The sequence below is a fragment of the Pistacia vera genome, unplaced genomic scaffold, assembly GCF_008641045.1.
Source record: "Pistacia vera cultivar Batoury unplaced genomic scaffold, PisVer_v2 Contig776, whole genome shotgun sequence".
Taxonomy (NCBI): Eukaryota; Viridiplantae; Streptophyta; class Magnoliopsida; order Sapindales; family Anacardiaceae; genus Pistacia; species Pistacia vera.
This window is the reverse complement of record NW_022196641.1, coordinates 184,703-203,649: the sequence shown is the minus strand read 5'-3', so window position 1 is coordinate 203,649 and position 18,947 is coordinate 184,703. Positions and strand designations below refer to the sequence as shown.

At 32.3% G+C, this 18,947-nt stretch overlaps 1 protein-coding gene across 4 annotated transcripts; it reads left to right on the top strand.

The window, feature by feature from the left end:
* The first annotated feature begins 435 nt into the window (after window positions 1-435).
* LOC116116460 (uncharacterized aarF domain-containing protein kinase At1g71810, chloroplastic) lies at window positions 436-18,940 on the top strand. 4 transcript variants are annotated; one of them, XM_031402525.1, is made up of 22 exons: window positions 436-849; window positions 3,608-3,652; window positions 4,178-4,216; window positions 5,982-6,152; window positions 6,270-6,422; window positions 6,583-6,618; window positions 7,424-7,467; window positions 9,485-9,575; window positions 11,787-11,828; window positions 11,936-12,044; window positions 12,732-12,846; window positions 12,929-12,978; window positions 13,110-13,188; window positions 14,614-14,664; window positions 14,822-14,963; window positions 15,069-15,113; window positions 15,429-15,533; window positions 15,622-15,663; window positions 15,887-16,069; window positions 17,461-17,580; window positions 18,507-18,617; window positions 18,819-18,940. In XM_031402525.1, exons 1-21 carry the CDS (start codon window positions 511-513, stop codon window positions 18,612-18,614), a joined length of 2,109 nt encoding a protein of 702 aa, XP_031258385.1. In that variant the 5' UTR covers window positions 436-510; the 3' UTR covers window positions 18,615-18,617; window positions 18,819-18,940. The 4 variants fall into 4 exon arrangements, with proteins under 4 accessions (XP_031258385.1, XP_031258383.1, XP_031258384.1 ...); XM_031402523.1 differs by having other exon boundaries at window positions 18,708-18,940; XM_031402524.1 differs by having other exon boundaries at window positions 18,507-18,656.
* Window positions 18,941-18,947: the final 7 nt, after the last annotated feature.

Genomic DNA, 18,947 nt, shown 5'->3' with positions numbered 1-18,947 from the left:
GGTAATCAAATTGCCTCTAGTATTACCAACAGTAATCACTATTCGTATTTGAAGATTATTGAAATCTTATATTAGTTGACAATCAAATATAATAATAAATTAATATAAGATAACTTAACTCCCATAATCTCACATAACCCCCGACCAGACCTTTTAAGATAATAAGAAAAATGAATAATTTTCTTATATTTAATCTAATCTTGGCGCGTAAATTAGCACGTCATTTGGAATACAAAATTGTGATCCCGAGTTTGTACACGTAGAATTGCTGTAACCCAAATTATCATGTTCTAAAATTAATTTTAGAATTGGCGTACCGCGCACCCTCACCCACAATCCAATAAAAATTCAAAATAAAATCACCGCAAAGCAACACTGCCCCAGTTGCCTTACACGTGTCGCTCCATTTTTCATACAATCTCTTTGCACCAAATCCGAATCCTTTTCATAATTTCATTCAATTGCACAGCCGTTTCGCTTCTTAAGCTTCTCTAATATCACCAACCGCCGATGCCAATACTCCTTGTGCCTTCACCAATCCCCACCGTTCCCGCCATTTCCAATCTCAAACTTTCCCCTGAATCCAAGCCTTTTAAGTTCAGGTCATGGCGACTGGCCGCCACTCGCGATGTCGACACATTCACCGAGAAATCCAGCTACTTGTTCCAGCTCAGCGCCACTGAGGCCGACTCGTTAGTCGATTACGATTTGAAAAAAATCGGTTCTATTTATCGGAGAAAGCCGCTGATCTTGCTGCGCCGAATCGTTCAAGTTGGAACCAGTTTCGGGTGGTGGTTCGGCTCTCGGTACGTGGATAAACTCATGGAGCGATCCGATCAAATGTTTAAGGTCAGAATTCTAAGTAATTCTATCCATTGTTTTAATAATCAACATGCTTGCAGTTTCTAATTTCCTCATTAATACTAGAAATTCAAACTTTATGTTCTAATTTTTAATTACAAAGTGATGTCAATCAGTAAATTTTTTAATGCTACCGGGTTGCAAAAGGTTTGGTTATTATGTAGATAGACAATATTAATTCATCACATAAGTTTTTGTACGAAGTTATTGTCAAATTTATGGAAAAGCTTTTGTAGAAGGCATCAAAGAAGAACTAAATTAATGGCACTGTTTTTGTTTCAGTCGGAGCTTAAAAAGTAGAAGTAAATCAATGGGATTATCACGTATGTAAATCAAGAAACTCAGTGACTTTTCATGAAAGATGCATTGAATTATGTTGGAATTGGAGAAACTCGAAGAGTTAATGTTAGAAAACCAAAATTATTTTCTGGAGATAAAAGTGAGGAAAAACAAAAATCTAGGATATGTTTGTTTTATTAGACAATTCTCTATTTTTTTTATTTTTTTTTATATATTATAGTGTGTTTAACTTATCGCAACTTTTGTTTTATTTATTAATGTTTATTATATTTTGTTTACATTATTATTGGTTTTTTTGTATTTTAAATGTATAGTTTCTGTATTGAAGTTGATTTCATATTGAATTGATAATTAAAGAAAATAATAAATAAACTAACATATTTTATATAAAGAAATGAGCAAGTGATCCACTTCTTTAATCTGCTTTTCTTAGATTCTAAGTGTTAACGTTCAGAAGTTTGTTAATGTTCATATAACCTTGAGAGGTCATTTAATTTAGTTGGTAGAATTATCATATCCTTTGTATGTTGTTAAAATATTTTTAAAACTTAATTTTTTATCTATCATAGTTTTTATTAGACAAATAAATTAAAAAATAATAGCTTACAGAAAATTCATTGGCTTTCAGTTGCTCTGTGCTCCTATGCATAACTTGTCATTCATTTTAACCAATGTATTATTTATCACTACTTTAGGGATAATGGCCACTACAGAAGAAAATAAATTGTAACATATAAAACGGATAACTTTTTCAAGTTAAAGAGTAACGACAATTATTCTTAGTTCAACAATCACATCAAACTCAACTTCAAATCAATTAAAAACATAAAATCATCTTAGCATTTCTCCATATTTTAAACCACTATTGGGACAATGCTTGCACCAAAACCACTATCATATTAACAAAAGTCACCACTCTTCTTGGTAATTTAGCGGTACTGCAAATAAATTGTCAGAGAATCAGAGCAACCCCAATGAATAAAAGGAATCAGTATGATGCATAAATTATAGACCACATCATCAGCAGAATACTTATAAATTGTCACCTTAATGAATCCAAATTCCTTGGCGTTGCAAAAGCACTGTCTGCAGCATATGAGCCCATACTTCCTGATCAACCCACGAGGGTTCCCACATACACGGCTACAAATTTAAAAGGAAAAATCAGAAAACATAAATCTTCAGAATCTTAAAGCTTTAAAAATCCTGTATGTCAATCAAATAGCCCATGCCTGGAACCAACGGAATTAAATTCAAATCTCAACCTATATAACACCATTAGTCATCTGCAAAATATAATTAACCAACACAAATAATAAGTCTAAAACAATGAATTAAGTCTACCTACATTGCTAAATGATGCACTTTTTTACTTTGATATGTAGATCCTTCAGGAACTGAAGCCTAACACGATGACAAGGACCCTAAAAATCAACACTAACTAATCAACATACATAAATTTTGGAGCAACAAAGAGAAAGTCAATTCACTAAATCACTAACACCTTATCAAATAACTAAAGCATAATCAATTCAAACAACACAAAATTAAAAACCCGCATTCATTCACATTCACAATCAGAACTCAATGACTCCACTATCAAACTCAACCAGTTTAAGTTGCAAAATTTTGAACTCTACAATCTTTCATACATCACCAACAGCAAAGAGAATCCAAAAACAAACCAATCAAACAACCATCTTAAAAAGAACCAACAACACAACAAACCATCAAAATCTGAACCAAAATCATCATAAAGAAAAAAGAAGAAATATTGCACATTAAGAGAAGAAGAAACACACCATATAAATTTGAGAAATACTAATGATACTTATTCAAGTTATTCTATTTAACATAAGGTCAAAATATATGCAAAACTGAATATTTAATCTATACATATAAACAAAATTTATTTGAGACCTTTGGAATGCCACTATTTAATTGTTATTAATATTTAAGTGAATGTGAAGAGACTAACATGAATCTATATATCTTTTAATTAGACCTTTGGATGCACAATATGTACTATTAATACTAATAAATAACAATTTATATATAAACAAAGTTTTCTTAAGACCTTTGGGATGTCATTATTTAATTTTTATTAATATTTAGATGAATGTGAAGGGACTAACATGAATCTATACATCTTTTAATTAAATTTTTAGATGCCCAAGATGTGCTATTAATACTAATAAATGAAATGGAAATCATAGATTAATAGAGCTCCTAAGATCATATGTGTCATCCTACGTGGAGTCCAAATGATAATCAAATAGAGAGGGTGGGCTTCAGGATTATATAGATATATAGATTGTTTATACATTTTGATCAAAGTCTAACTTTCATGCATCTCATGCTGAAGTTAAAAATATGCTAGCTCTATACTTATTAGTCATCTCTTTACATTGATTTTCTCCTTATGTTTCATCTTGTTGGCTTTCAGGTCAGAGCTGCTGAGCTTCGAAAATTATTGGTAGAACTTGGTCCGGTATGTATTGTTTATAAATATCAATGCTTATTAGGTTTTCTTGATAGGTTTTATGCACTTTGATACAACTGGTCTCATAATTGGTGAAATAGATATTCTGTTATTGATCCGAACTCATATTCGTAGAGGTCAAAGAAATTTAGTAAGTCCATCAAGTATTTGGTTAAATAGCATCTTCATGGAACAACATTATTGCTGCACCTTAGTGTTTTTTTGGATAAGAAACTATGAACTATGTATTAGTAATAAGAGCTAGACAATAGGGAACTAGCAGTCCAATTAGTGAAAAAATAATAATGTTTTCTCTTTTGTACATATACTGAACATTAATTGTGAGAAGAAATTTATTTTCAGTTGCTTTTAAGTCACATGTTATTTGGCAACTTTTGTTTTTTTTAGTTAATTAGTTTTGATATACTAAGTACACAGACCTTTATTTTGAAAAGTTTATAATTTCATGTAATTTTCTTTCCTTTGATTTTTATTTTGCTAAAAAAGAAGTGTTTGTGCTGGTTCTGTTTATAGGCATACGTCAAAATTGCACAGGCTGTTTCATCTCGAGCTGTAAGTTTTCATGTCTCCTAAGCTAGAAATTAGTTTTCTTCACCGAAAAAAGCACATTTATGTAGTTATACAGCATATTTTTTCAGTAGCGTATGTTGATATTTTGTTAACTAATTGATGACATGCTATAATATCATTCCTGTTGTTTTATCTGTTTGCCATTTGGATATAGGTGTAGGATACAGCTTTTTACCAGTAATGTATCTAATTTAAGCTGTGTTATAGTCTTATCCGATCATAGGTTGTTACATTGAATTCTTTTTGAATCTACGTTGCATCTTCAAATGATATGATAGTATATCACCAAGGACTCTTAAGATACATTAAAATTATTTAATTGAAAAAATTTCATTACTTGATATCATTATGTGAATAAATTTTTGTATGATTACAATTTATCATCATAACTAAGATAAAATCTGTATTCGGATTGAATTAAATTGATTTAGAATATAAAAATAATTCAAAAAGTAAAATTTCTTTCTTCCATAAACTGGATGCAAAGACTAATGAAAGGGATATTGAGGTTGTTATTCTTTCAACCTGAAAGAAATATTAGAATTGCAAAAACTGGATGATTTGTTTATTTCTCAAATTAGGCTGAATAAATTCATGCCTCATTGCATGCTCAATTAATCAACAAAAAAATCCCTTAATTCTTAACCATATTGTTCTCTTTATTAAAAATAAAATGCTATTCTTTGAATCATGATGCTTGATGTTAAACTAAATCTACTGGATGGGAACCTTAAATTGATCACTAAATCTTTTTCCTCAATGTTGATATACAATCTTATCAAGAAATCAAATTAAAATGAAATTTATGTTATGCATCCCCTTAAGTTATGAGCTCAAAGGTGCTTATTGTTAGGGTGGAATTTATGAAGGTTCTTGCCATAGTGACCTCAAAAACATTGGTTGAGTTTTGATATGTATCCTATCTAGATTATATGATGATTTTGGTAAACTATATTCAAGCAGCTCTGCCGGTGCAGCATGCTTAAATCCTGTGGTCATCTGGAACTAGCTCTTGGTCATTTTTATGAGAAAATCTATAATGTTACAGTATCATTAAAGCGGCTAAATAAATAGCGAACTTCATTTTTTTACTCTTTCTAATCAGAATTACATGTATCAAATTAAATGTTCTACAATCGTTTAAGAATAAAGTAAAATGGTCACACATGATACAGTCTCTGCACATGCCAGAACTAGGGAGGATATCTATTTCTGTAGCAAATGTAATGACCTTTACGGATTGTGTTGTGAAGTCAATTGAAGCTTTCAAATATGAGAAAACCACCATCTCTTTGAATAAATGTTAACCTTCTTGCCTACCCCTTATATTTTCCTTTAATTCATGTTGGCTAGGTTAGGCTCATAAATAAGCAAACCCGTTGTTCTAGACCAGGAAATTTTAATCTAGGTTGTGCCAAGGCCATAGCCAGCCTGAAACAAAAAAATAAGCCTGCACTTGGCTTAGGCTTAGGTTTGACAGAAAATGTTCATGTTCCCTGCTGTATTTTAGCCACTGGCATGCTTTGTTTAGCTTTTAAGACCATTCTGTATTCTTTGGATATTAAAATGAAAACACCAAAGTTTCAAACCTGTCTCAGTTCTTCCCATTGGGATTGCCCTATTACGTGATTTCTGCATCATATTTGATTAGTTGTATGTAGTGGTTTTTATGTCATATTTGATGAAGTTGTATGTTGCGGTTTTTATGTCTCATTGAAGTTCATAAATCCCTTTATCTTTTTTGTAGGATTTGATACCACCATCATATTTGGATGAACTCTCAGTGCTGCAAGATCGAATAACTCCATTTTCCACTGACATTGCGTTCAATACAATAGAGCAAGAACTTGGATTATCAATAGATGAAATGTTCTCGGAAATTTCGCCAGAGCCTGTAGCAGCAGCATCCCTCGGACAGGTCTTGATCTGGAACTAAAATTGTGTTTTTTTTTTTTCTTTTGTAAAGTTCTATGTCATTTATCAAGTATTTCTTGGTAAAAATTGATGTTCATTGTTGTCTCTCTGTCTGAAATAGGTTTATCAAGCTAGGCTTCGCCATAGTGGACAGGTTGTTGCAGTAAAAGTGCAAAGGCCTGGAGTTCAAGCTGCAATTTCCTTAGACATATTAATCTTGCATTTTATGGCCGGGTTGGTTAGGAGAGCTGGAAAACTAAACACTGATCTTCAGGTAATGCTGCAATGTACTTGGATGTGTGATGCCTCATATTTCGAGTTAAGCTGAAATTGTGGAATGGGGTTCTTGCATTAAAACCTTGTATTTCACGTGGTATTTTCTTTATTATCATATTGGCTGGTAGGTACTGAAAAACATGATATTCAATTTGCAGGCAGTTGTTGACGAATGGGCATCAAGTCTTTTCCGGGTATATGCCAATATCTGTGTTTTACATTGATATATGCTGCAACATAGGCTTAAACTGAATAACACCATAGAGCAGTATTTATGAACTTCTTTTTTGTCCCTAATGATGATGATTCCAACATTTGTTATTTCCATCCCATTGATGAGCTTTCGCCCTTTGACTTTAAAATATTAACTTTTCTTTCATTTTATTATGTTTCTCACTGGTTGCTTGATAATGTCAATGTTGCTTATTATTTTATTTGTCTCTTGCATCATCTGAGTGAAATTTGACACAACCTATCTTTATTTTGTCTCTGGGTACTACTTAGTCAAAATTGAACTGTTTTCTTTTGGTTTATTTAGCAGCTTGGTGATTTCATTTTCCAGTAATACATATATTGGGCCTCATGAGGGAAGGTTTTTCAAAATTGCTTTTGATTTATTTGAGTATAACGTGGTGGTGATTGAATTCTTGGCTTGATGGATTGGAATGATGAGACCAAATTTTTGTTCCCAAACCCTATTTGTCCATCCGAGTTAAGAGAAAAACCTTTCGTAATTCTGTTTGTAGAAAAAGAATGCCTCATAATCCTCTATGTAGGTTTTTGTTGTAGATTGTTTAGTATTATTTGACGTGCATTTTTTTTTTTTATTAAAAACAAAAGCGAAACTTATTAATTTGGCCATTTAGGAATTTCTAGCCTTGTGTATCCCTTGGTCACAGAATGTGTCAAAACTTCCCTTAAATTAGTTTATTAAATGACCGTGTTTGAGGAATATTCTTAGAGCTTCATATTGAATACAGGTAATCACATTGAATGCAGGAGCTTGACTATAAGAAAGAAGCGAATAATGGACTCAAATTTAGGTAAGAGCAAGATTTCAGGTAGCCTGTGGCTTGAATTTTCATAACTAAAAGCTTTCCTTTTATTTGTGTTTTCACAGTGATTTATTACTTTTACAACCCGTTACTTTATTGAATGCCTATGTATTTAGCTATGTTGCTTAAAGAAAGAAGTTGGTGATATGTAAAGCATGTGAGCATGGGGTTTAATTTGAAGAGGTAACAGCTTTACTGATTGATGACTTGAAATTGATGAATTCTTCCTTCTGAAACTTGATGGGGTTTTTCCCTTAGATGTTATATTAGGACTTGATAAATTATAGATGTTGATTGAACGATCTTTAAGTGATTTATGAGTCCACATAGATCTTGATGATTTGCTTCTTTATTCATCTCTATGTGCCTATACAAAGGGAATAATAAGGGCAATTAGCATGGTGTGCAAGTGAGAGTTGGTNGATGGATTGGAATGATGAGACCAAATTTTTGTTCCCAAACCCTATTTGTCCATCCGAGTTAAGAGAAAAACCTTTCGTAATTCTGTTTGTAGAAAAAGAATGCCTCATAATCCTCTATGTAGGTTTTTGTTGTAGATTGTTTAGTATTATTTGACGTGCATTTTTTTTTTTTATTAAAAACAAAAGCGAAACTTATTAATTTGGCCATTTAGGAATTTCTAGCCTTGTGTATCCCTTGGTCACAGAATGTGTCAAAACTTCCCTTAAATTAGTTTATTAAATGACCGTGTTTGAGGAATATTCTTAGAGCTTCATATTGAATACAGGTAATCACATTGAATGCAGGAGCTTGACTATAAGAAAGAAGCGAATAATGGACTCAAATTTAGGTAAGAGCAAGATTTCAGGTAGCCTGTGGCTTGAATTTTCATAACTAAAAGCTTTCCTTTTATTTGTGTTTTCACAGTGATTTATTACTTTTACAACCCGTTACTTTATTGAATGCCTATGTATTTAGCTATGTTGCTTAAAGAAAGAAGTTGGTGATATGTAAAGCATGTGAGCATGGGGTTTAATTTGAAGAGGTAACAGCTTTACTGATTGATGACTTGAAATTGATGAATTCTTCCTTCTGAAACTTGATGGGGTTTTTCCCTTAGATGTTATATTAGGACTTGATAAATTATAGATGTTGATTGAACGATCTTTAAGTGATTTATGAGTCCACATAGATCTTGATGATTTGCTTCTTTATTCATCTCTATGTGCCTATACAAAGGGAATAATAAGGGCAATTAGCATGGTGTGCAAGTGAGAGTTGGTTATCCATGTGGCAATAACAATGGAATTGGTGTGACGTTTGTGAGTATAAATTGAGGGATTCAAATTGTAAAGAGTAGAGAATATTTTAGTGGGATTTTGGAAGGGAGGTCCTTAGCTCCTCGAAGTGCTAGGTTATCTTTACATTCATTGTTATGTTCTTATTTGTTCACCATTATCATTGTTATTCATTTCTTTACCAATCAATATAAAGGTATATTCATATTAATTGCCTTCTCAATTGTAACCGATCTATGTTGAAATATTGCTCTGTTTGGGTATATTATACTTTGTTTGGGTTGTTTTGAGTATTAAGTAAGAATCCAGGTTCTCATCAGCCTACTGTTCAACCAATTTTATGTAAAATTTTGTATGGTTTCTTTCCTTTTACTCTGCATTTTTTATCTTTTTCTTCAAATACTTGCCAACTAAATATTAGTTAGCTACCAAATATGTGGATGGGGGTAATATTGAAAAAGTGTTATAATTATCAACCATGCTCATGATTGTATCATTCTTCCACTTTTTGCTGCACCTAATTTTTTATAATCTATTGTGGATGATGGTCCACATGGGTGTGTTAAAGCCTAATACTATCCTGAGATGCTTACCTATCAACTAAAGCTTTAAGCCAGCTTAAGTCAAATGTTTACTTTACTGTAATGTATTACCTATTCTGGTTGGTATGACTAATTATTTTACTGAATTTTAAGTCTTATTTGTGTTGATGATGCTCTAAATGTGTCTGCTGCATACTTAAACAGACAACTGTACGGTGAAATACCAGATGTTTTGGTTCCTCAAATGTACGTAGAGCAAACAACTCGCAAGGTCCTTCTTACGGAATGGATTGAGGTATTTCTATTTCAAGAATTTTTTTTTTGTTGTTTTTTTTTTTTTTTTTTTTTTTTTTTTTTTTTTTTTTTTTATTGTTTCAGTATGTGTTTTAACTGAATCCTTTGAAGAAAGTCTCAAACGTTCACTTGGCCATATGTTTTTTTTTTTGGTATATTCTTTCATCATGATAGGCAACAACTAGTATGTACTATTGTTAGAATTTATCGTTAATGAAAGAGAAAGGGGTACAAGTTTCTTTTTTAGAAAGGGTTATCTATTATTATAGCTTGCAATAGGTTTATTTTTCTTGAGATGAAATTCTAAGCAGACTGTTTTCACATTGATAATTGGTCAAATCATTTTGTTAACACGATAGTCAGCATACTCAACTACCTCTTTTTTAACCCACTGGAAAAGGACCTAGGTAGGAAATTAATGATTTAAACTCACCACTATCTTTAAATGTTTACAAAAGTGACCAGTTCTAGAAGGAGATTGGGTCAATTGGGTAAGGTTTAGAGGCATGCCTGGCGTGCTCGCCTTGGTTCCTCTATTTTTGATTGGTCAATTTTGTGAATGAATATTCACATGAGTACTTAAGGCATCTCCAACCCAGGCTATTGTGGTGTAAAAACACCAAAATAGCGTGAAACTTACCTCCAACCCAACGCCACGCCAAATTTGGTGTAGCACTGTTCATGTACACCAATTTGACGTGGCATTGTTCAAACAATAAAAAAATATTTTTTTTTATTTGTATGAAGTAATTTGATTATTATTTATATTAATATTTATAATAATAAATTCATAATAATTATATAATTCAAAAAATGATGAAAAATTAAAAACAAAACTTTATTCAATGCAAATATTAAACTACCATAACTCAAAATAAAAATTAACACTAATTTAAAAACACTAAAATTAAAAATAAATACAACATAAACTAAAATAACAATTTAGTATTTCGATATATTAGTTCCAGATCCTCTAAGATCATCAAAATATTGGAAAGAACTAGAGTTATTTTGAGATCCTTGGCTTTGTTGTTGAGCTCTTTTTTACATAATTCTTGATTGTTCATTTTGAAAAAACTCACGTAGGCTTGGATCGGTTATGGAATTCAAATCCTTGAATAAAATTTTGTTATCTTCTCAATATTCTGCCAAAGCTAATTTTTTCATTTGTAATGTTTTTCTATATTAAATGTCATGTTTATTTGATTAAATAAATGCTTAATTTTATTAAATTAGTATAATTTTTAAAGTAATTATTATTTAATAAAAATATCATTCCCAATATTTAATTAATATATACAAAAATAATTAGTGAAATAGATTAATTGTTGATTATTACAATAAAAGAAAAAGAAAAAGAATATTCTTTTTGGTGTAATATTTGGTGCGATAGGTTGGAGATGCAATATTATTTCACATCAAAAATCACACCAATTTGGTGTGAAACTTGCACCAATTTGATGCAATGGGTTGGAGATGGTCTTAGTGTTCATATCGATTGCATTGGAGATGGTCTTAGTGTTCATATCGAAAAGAAGAACATAACTTCCTCAACTACATTTCTCTAATCCAATGTTGATAACTGGTCATACATCCAACATATATGCCCTCTCCACCCTACCTTCCTTTTTCCTTCATTTAACCAATATTTAACATGTATATTTTAGTATAGATCGGTAGAAAGTACTTTTGACCAAATTATTGTCATATTACATATTTAAAATGTTAGAGCTTAAATACTATCATTTGGCTCTTACCTATTAACTTAACACGGTTTGACTAAGTACTCTTACGGTAGAATCCCTCTATTTTAATAAGTAATTTAATAATTAGTTTTTCTTAGTACTTGTTCACTTGTTTTGGTTATAGCTGTATTTGTGGCTGTGATTATGTTCAATTTGTGTGTCTTTCCAAACGAAGGGGTATATTAAAGTTTAAATATTTTCTGTAGTTATTATTAAACGATTGAAGCTCTAGGTCAAGTAATTGCTTAACATAAAGATTTATAGTTACAAAGTAATTTGGTTTCTTGTTTGGAGTTTTAAGAGTTCAAATGAAGAATATTATTGCCCATATGACTCAAGTTGGCCTTCGATATACATAGGATTGGCCAGTGCAATCTTTTTTTTTTCCCCCTCTGAAATAGGCTTCTTGAAATTATATTTATCCTGAAGATTTTTTGCTTATGTCTTCTCAATTTTTGTTATTGTAGGGAAAAAAGTTGTATGAGGTTAAGGATCTTTACTTAATTGAGGTAATTTCTTAAACTAGAAACGTTTATGTTTTTCTTGAAAATTCAGTAAACTATTTTGTTTGGCTCAATAGTTAAAAGTAAATATTTTTGTTCCTGCTGCCGTGTAGGTAGGAGTGTACTGCTCATTCAACCAACTCCTGGAATATGGGTTCTATCATGCTGATCCACACCCTGGAAATCTTCTTCGTACAAATGATGGGAAACTGGCTTATATAGGTATTCTTTTAAAATATGAAAATTTTAACCAGGCTTGTCTTTCAATTTTTTGGCAAAAAAATTGATAATAAAATAATACCAGGCTCTTTTGTCCATTTCATATTGTATTAGTTTAACTTCCATTCTACCACCTTCAAAAAAAATATTTTCTGCGGGACACTAATTCTAGTGATAGAGTACTTTGATACAGTTCTTGGTATCTGCAAACGTTGTGATTGTGAAGGCAGATTGTAGAACTTTCATTTTGGTATTTTGTCTGTGAACCAACATCAATTTCATTAACAAACGATAATCGTGTAGGAAGGGGCACAGTTTAAGAACATGAGGAATAATAATTAATTACAAAGGAATTCACATTATTTCTTTAGAGTATAGGTTAGTTCCTTGTCAAAACAAACAAAGCATCATTTATGGAAACCCAATCAGATAATTTACTAGAATTGAAAGCTTCAGTTAAATCTTTGTTAGCTTTATTATTTTCCCGAACTCTCGAAAAATAAGACAGAATTTTCACTCCTTTCCCATTGTTACCACTGCCTACTACCTTACATTACTTGGGGGTCATTGTCTTGGATTTGTCAATGAGCCATATCTTTTTGTCCATTTTGTGTCAACTGAATTACCTGTCATGTATTAATAGAAGGTATATATGGTGCAGAATTAACTTTTAGTATCTTTCGCCACCAGATTTTGGCATGATGGGCGAATTTAAACAAGAACTCCGCACTGGATTTATCGAAGCTTGTCTCCATCTTGTAAACCGTGATTTTGATGCATTGGCCAAAGATTTTGTTACTCTTGGGTATTAGATTCTATCCATCTCTTCCGGTCTACTAAATAAATTATTCCTGCTGATACTAATAAAGCTTTTTTAAATCCCACAGACTTCTTCCACCAACTGCAGAGAAAGAGGCTGTTACAATAGCTCTAACAGGTATGCTCTTTATGTCTGCATGGGACAGGGGTTTGCAGTAGTTGCATTTATAGCATTTTATAGTCCCTAACTTATGTCCCCGAGTTGTATTAACTAGTTTTGTTGACATCATCCAATTTGTTTGTCTTTAGGTGTCTTCCAAAATGCTGTTGCCAAAGGAGTCCGAAATATAAGCTTTGGGGATCTTTTGGGAAACTTAGGGACTACCATGTAAGGTGTTTCCATTCCCTTTTTTTTTTTTTTTTTGGCAAGATTAAGTAACATGTAAAATTGTAATAAATCTTTACAGCACATTAATTCCATGGTTTAGTGATGCCTGATTTTAAATTCGTCTAGAGGGATATGTGTTTTCCTTACATTTATATGTTTGGTATTAAAGAGAATTTTTGCAGGAATTGAACAGGTGAAGCACATGAGAAAAAATTGAAAAGATTGACCAAAGAAGATCTAATTNCAGTAGTTGCATTTATAGCATTTTATAGTCCCTAACTTATGTCCCCGAGTTGTATTAACTAGTTTTGTTGACATCATCCAATTTGTTTGTCTTTAGGTGTCTTCCAAAATGCTGTTGCCAAAGGAGTCCGAAATATAAGCTTTGGGGATCTTTTGGGAAACTTAGGGACTACCATGTAAGGTGTTTCCATTCCCTTTTTTTTTTTTTTTGGCAAGATTAAGTAACATGTAAAATTGTAATAAATCTTTACAGCACATTAATTCCATGGTTTAGTGATGCCTGATTTTAAATTCGTCTAGAGGGATATGTGTTTTCCTTACATTTATATGTTTGGTATTAAAGAGAATTTTTGCAGGAATTGAACAGGTGAAGCACATGAGAAAAAATTGAAAAGATTGACCAAAGAAGATCTAATTAGGAGCATGATAAAAATTTATAAAAGATAGGAGAAAAAATAGGCACAACTACCAAGTTATGTGTCTGCAAAATCAAAAAGCTTCTGCGTCCGACCAACATTGTTCTCACACTTAATCTATATCCTTAAAATCTATGGTGTCTCTATAAATTAAGAAAATAATAGCCAAAGAATAAAGAGAATGATGAAGTTGGTTCACAATCCATTTTTACATTCTAATCAGTCAAAATACAGAGTTATGAAATCTATAGTTGATCCTCAGTCTAGATCATGAGCACAAACAATAGCATGCTACTAAGACCTTATCATTGTGACATGTGACAAGTGTCGTCAACTTTGTAGCATGTACTCTGTAGAAAGTGTTATGTATCATGACGAGTCTATATGTAGACCTAGGTTCGTTTGAAGGGTTCAGAAACTCTTTATGTCAGATTTCTTAGTTTTGTCGCATGATTCTTGACCACAGTTATTTATTTATTTTTCATACAAATAAGCATGCTTTCAGTTTTGTGCCTAGACATACTTTTCTTCTTTGGGTGCATTTTGAAGAATTTTTACTTTCATGGTACTGCTAGTCTTAGAGTGGGTGGGTATTAAAGAAAGAAAGTATGAGGGAGCAAAGAAAATTAAGGCAGATTTTTTCATTCTTACTTGTGTGTATGTGTGTGTGTGATGTTATCTATTGTAGCATTTATGTTACTGTTGAAAATATTCCCATTTTGTTTCAAATGAGATAACACTTTTGTTGTTTACATTTCCTTTGCAGGTATAAGTTCAAATTTCAAATACCTTCGTATTTTTCTCTTGTCATTCGGAGGTACTCATACTTTACTAACTGCTATACATTACGTTTAATAATGTTTCTTGAGGGATATAGATAGTTCTGTAGAGTTATTGTGGCTTTTAGGTGTTTCTCTATTGTGCATTATCTACTATATTTTATAAAAATAATTCACTCCTTTTCTCCCTCTCAGTCTTGCCGTGTTGGAGGGAATTGCTATCAGTTTCGACCCAAATTACAAAGTTTTGGGTAGCACATACCCTTGGATTGCTAGAAAAGTATTAACTGACAGCTCTCCCCAGCTTAGGTCTTCATTGGAAACTCTTCTTTACGAGGTAGAACTACTAACAGCTTCTTGAACTTCTTTTTCTTGTAGTTAATAAGTTTGAAATTGTATACTATTTATAAAATTTCCTGATTCCAAGCTTGTCTCTTTTTAGGAAGGTGTTTTCAGAATTGATCGTTTGGAGTCTCTTCTACAAGAGGTAAAATACACCTATTCAAATTGAATATATGTTAATTCATTTCTATTTTGTTTACCTCCCCTGATAGTTATTTCCACAAAAAGGTTGTTATTGAAGTTTTGAACAATGCCATATATTTAAGCTTATTAATGGTAAAGAATTATTCACAGCCATCCAATTTATTGTGGGCATTTGGTCATAGTTGTCATTGATTCTACCATTGATCTGGCCACACCTGAATACCATTTTCTTCCCCCCTCCCCCCATTTGCCTCCTTTTGATTTTCCTGTCTCATTTACCTTTTTTATTGAGAACCTTGTATCATTTTTATGGCAGTCTCTTCGTGCCCGAACAGAGAAGGCCTTGGTTAAGAAGCAAGTAGAAGATACAGATTCCAGAGCGATTATTAAGCAAGTCCTTTCTTTCACATTAACTGAGAAGGTAGTGTCAAATTTGTTTATGGCATGACTATCTGACCTACTAAAGGCTCCCTTCTTTTTTCTACTTTCTCTAACTCGAGTATTGGCAGGGGGCTTTTGTGAGAGAAATACTTCTTCAAGAATTTGCTAAGGTACATTTTGTGCACTTTATCAACTTTGTCTCTGATGAATTATATATATATATATAAGGTAGGATCACGTTCTCCCTTGAACATGCACATTGGGTTAGCACAAGTAAGCTGACTTTAGTGTTTCAATTACCAGTTCACCTTGAATTTCCTACATTATATTGTTATCTTTCATGTAATCATGATCTTAGTTATCATCTCAAATTGCTTTCTGCAAATGATACAGGGTTTGGATGCACTTGGGCTAGCAACCCTGGATTCGTTAACTTCAGCAATGCCTGCACCTATACCCTTTGCTGCTTCCACTTCAGTCTCTTCACTGACTGAAGAAGACTTGATCAACTTGAGAACCTTGCGTCGACTTATGTTATTATTGTCAGGATTTCAAAGAAGTGAAGGTCCCATGGTGGTAAGAGTCTGCTTATTTCACATGTTGAAAGTATATTGTGATATTGTTCAACTAAATAAAAAAGAGGAAACAAACTCCCACATATCTGACTCATATGGGCTTGATTTTCTTAAAATTTGTAATCCTGAAGCAGATAAGGCGTATAGCTGATGGAAATATCAATTTGTTTGCTGGTATAAAACACTAACCGTTATTAAAATTCTTCTATTTAATGCTTCCGTCAATTTGGTAGAGCTTTTTTAAGAATGATGATTCTACAAAATAGGTTTCATCTAAGTTTAACACCGAACTAAGTCGGATCTTGTTAGAGTTTTTGGGCCCTTTCCAATCAACTTAATTTTGAGATTAATGGTGTTTTGATGTGGTATTAGAGTCACGTTGTATAAGTACTTATGTTTTGATCTTCTGATTCTGAAAATACTGTTAGGACTATTTTGAGTTCATCAAGTTGAATAACTAGGTTGTCATATGTGAGGGGTCATGTTAGAATTTAGATGCTGTTGTTATTCCCTTCTTATCTACTCAAAGTTTTTGGGGCTGACGGTGTTTCAGAAAGGCATTAGTTAAAAGTCTTACTGGCTTTTAATATTTAGTCTATAAAATCATTTTTTATTCCATTTCAAGTTTTTTTTTTTTTTTTTTTTTTTTTTTTGTCAGAAAAGGTTTTATAATCCCAACTGCATAAAGAATTTTAATTTTTTTATTTTATTTTATTGAAGATGGAGTTCTATTTGTAATTGCATGATGTCTGTAGTCAATGGGATTGTTGTAGGTGTCAAAGTAGATTCAAGAATATTTGTTTTAAACCTGCTTGTCACTAGAAACACACTGCCTCTGATTATATACTTTTAAGGCAATTTAGGTCAAGATCATAGGTGCTTTACCCTTTGCTCTCGGTATTCTGTCACGCTATGAGTGGCTGTATTAGCATAAAATATACTGTGGTGTAACTTTTTGTGAGCTTAAGCTTTTCGAATTTATCGTTTCTCAATAATATGAATAATTCTAGTTAGATCTTAAATTCACATATTTGTTGTTTATGATTTCTTATTCTTCACCTATTTTTATCTTTTATAAACAAATTTCAATGGAAAAGTTAATAATTATCTATTACCTTAAAGAAAAGATCATCTTCTAATGCTTAAAAAAGACAACTCCAAGGAAATGAGATTATTAACAGTGTTCTGATTAAGGAAATCTTATAAGCCTATTTTAATCATACAAATGTCGAGTAAATGAATTGAGATTAGTTGCATACAGTCGGTTATTGCAGGAAATGAATAGAAGTCGGACTGATCATAGAAATGGGAGAGTATTCTTATGTCTCAAATGAAGTTTACGACCGAATGGCTCCTATGTTGCAATTAACGAGCTAATTTTTATTCCTACAGGAAGTTAAAGAGCTTAGCCCATACAAGAATCAAGGCACATTCATGGAAGAAGCATTTCTCACCTTCTATCAACTTCCCTCTATTCAAGAGATTTTACCTGTTCTTTCTGTTATTCCTGAGGTATGACATTTATGAATTATGCACATGCATGTTTATGCAGCATGATTCTTCTTGTAAAACATATATTTGTACTCATAAACATATCACCCTCCCATGTGCACCTATATATCTTCACGCAGATGCATATGCACATGTTACACATAATCACATCTTGTGCGTGTGCTAACCCTAATGTTGTAGCATGGCCATTGGTTTCGAAAAAAAGAAGAAAAGTTTGTTGGAAGCACTTATAGTACCTTTCTGTGTCATGGTAAGTAAAACAAAAGAAGAAAATAAAGGCTACTGTGTCCTACCTCATAAATAGATAGACCAAACTTTATATGGATAAAAACAATGATTTCAATTGTTGCCTCCAGATGGAAATTGGTAACTACTTTGATGTGGACTGATTTGTGCATGGATTTATATAAACTTCACATAGCCTTATGGAGGTTGATATTTAAATTATTGAAGATCAAATAGACAATTTAAATACATTCATCCAGTGATTATGCCATTTGATTTGGTTGGTGGGTACGGTAGTAAGTTGTTTTTAATTGAGCGACTTGGAAGTGCTTTCCTATAAGTTGCTATGCAATTTTGCTCATCTTCTTACACAATTTGTGTTGTTCAAGGGAAGACTTCTCATTCTGCCAAACAATATGTTGATATGATATCCGAAAATATTTCACTTTATTTTGACTTCTTCGTATGTTTTCTTCTTCTCATTGATCATTAAATATCTTAATAACCTGCAGTATCAATAAGCCTTAATAACATGCTTCTTTATTTCATTCAATTTTCAAATAAGCTGCTTGTCGATGTCTTGAAGTTATATCTCCCCCGATAAAATTATTGTACAGATCCCACTTCTAAATGGATTTTTCTTTGCATTTACATTATAAAATATTCATCGACTTCATCTCCCTCATTATAATCTCTGGCAGCTCTCACCAGAGATGCAACAACAGTTACTTAGCCTGCCCGCTGATCTTGCTGGAAAGTTGGCTTCCCGTGTCGCTGCTCGGACTATCCGGAGGATGTTTCTACGATAGGAGGTTGGCAATACCATTTCCCAAATTGTCTCTATTAACTTGGTAGGTTTACTTAATCGTAAACCACATTTAAGTAGGATTTGTGACATGCAGGATGAATTTTGATGGGTTTAATATGTAGCCACACTCACATATTATTTGAAATGGCTTAAAAAAAAATTCTGCTGATCTTTTCTGTTTGCATCTTCCAATTGGAGTTATTAGGACTTCTCTAATAGTTTTAGAGAGCGGTAAATGGGGAATAGGCTTGATCCATGTGCAAGGCAAAAGTAAAAATACTGGGAAAACATCTGTAAGATTTTTATTTTCCCTTTTTTCTCTTATTTAATCAGT

Coding starts and splice junctions, on each gene's coding strand:
- LOC116116460 (XM_031402525.1), top strand. CDS start 511: ATGCCAATACTCCTTGTGCCTTCACCAATCCCCACCGTTCCCGCCATT. Junction 6,423..6,582: donor AACTAAACACTGATCTTCAG/GTAATGCTGCAA, acceptor TTCAATTTGCAG/GCAGTTGTTGACGAATGGGC. Junction 6,619..7,423: donor GGGCATCAAGTCTTTTCCGG/GTATATGCCAAT, acceptor CATTGAATGCAG/GAGCTTGACTATAAGAAAGA.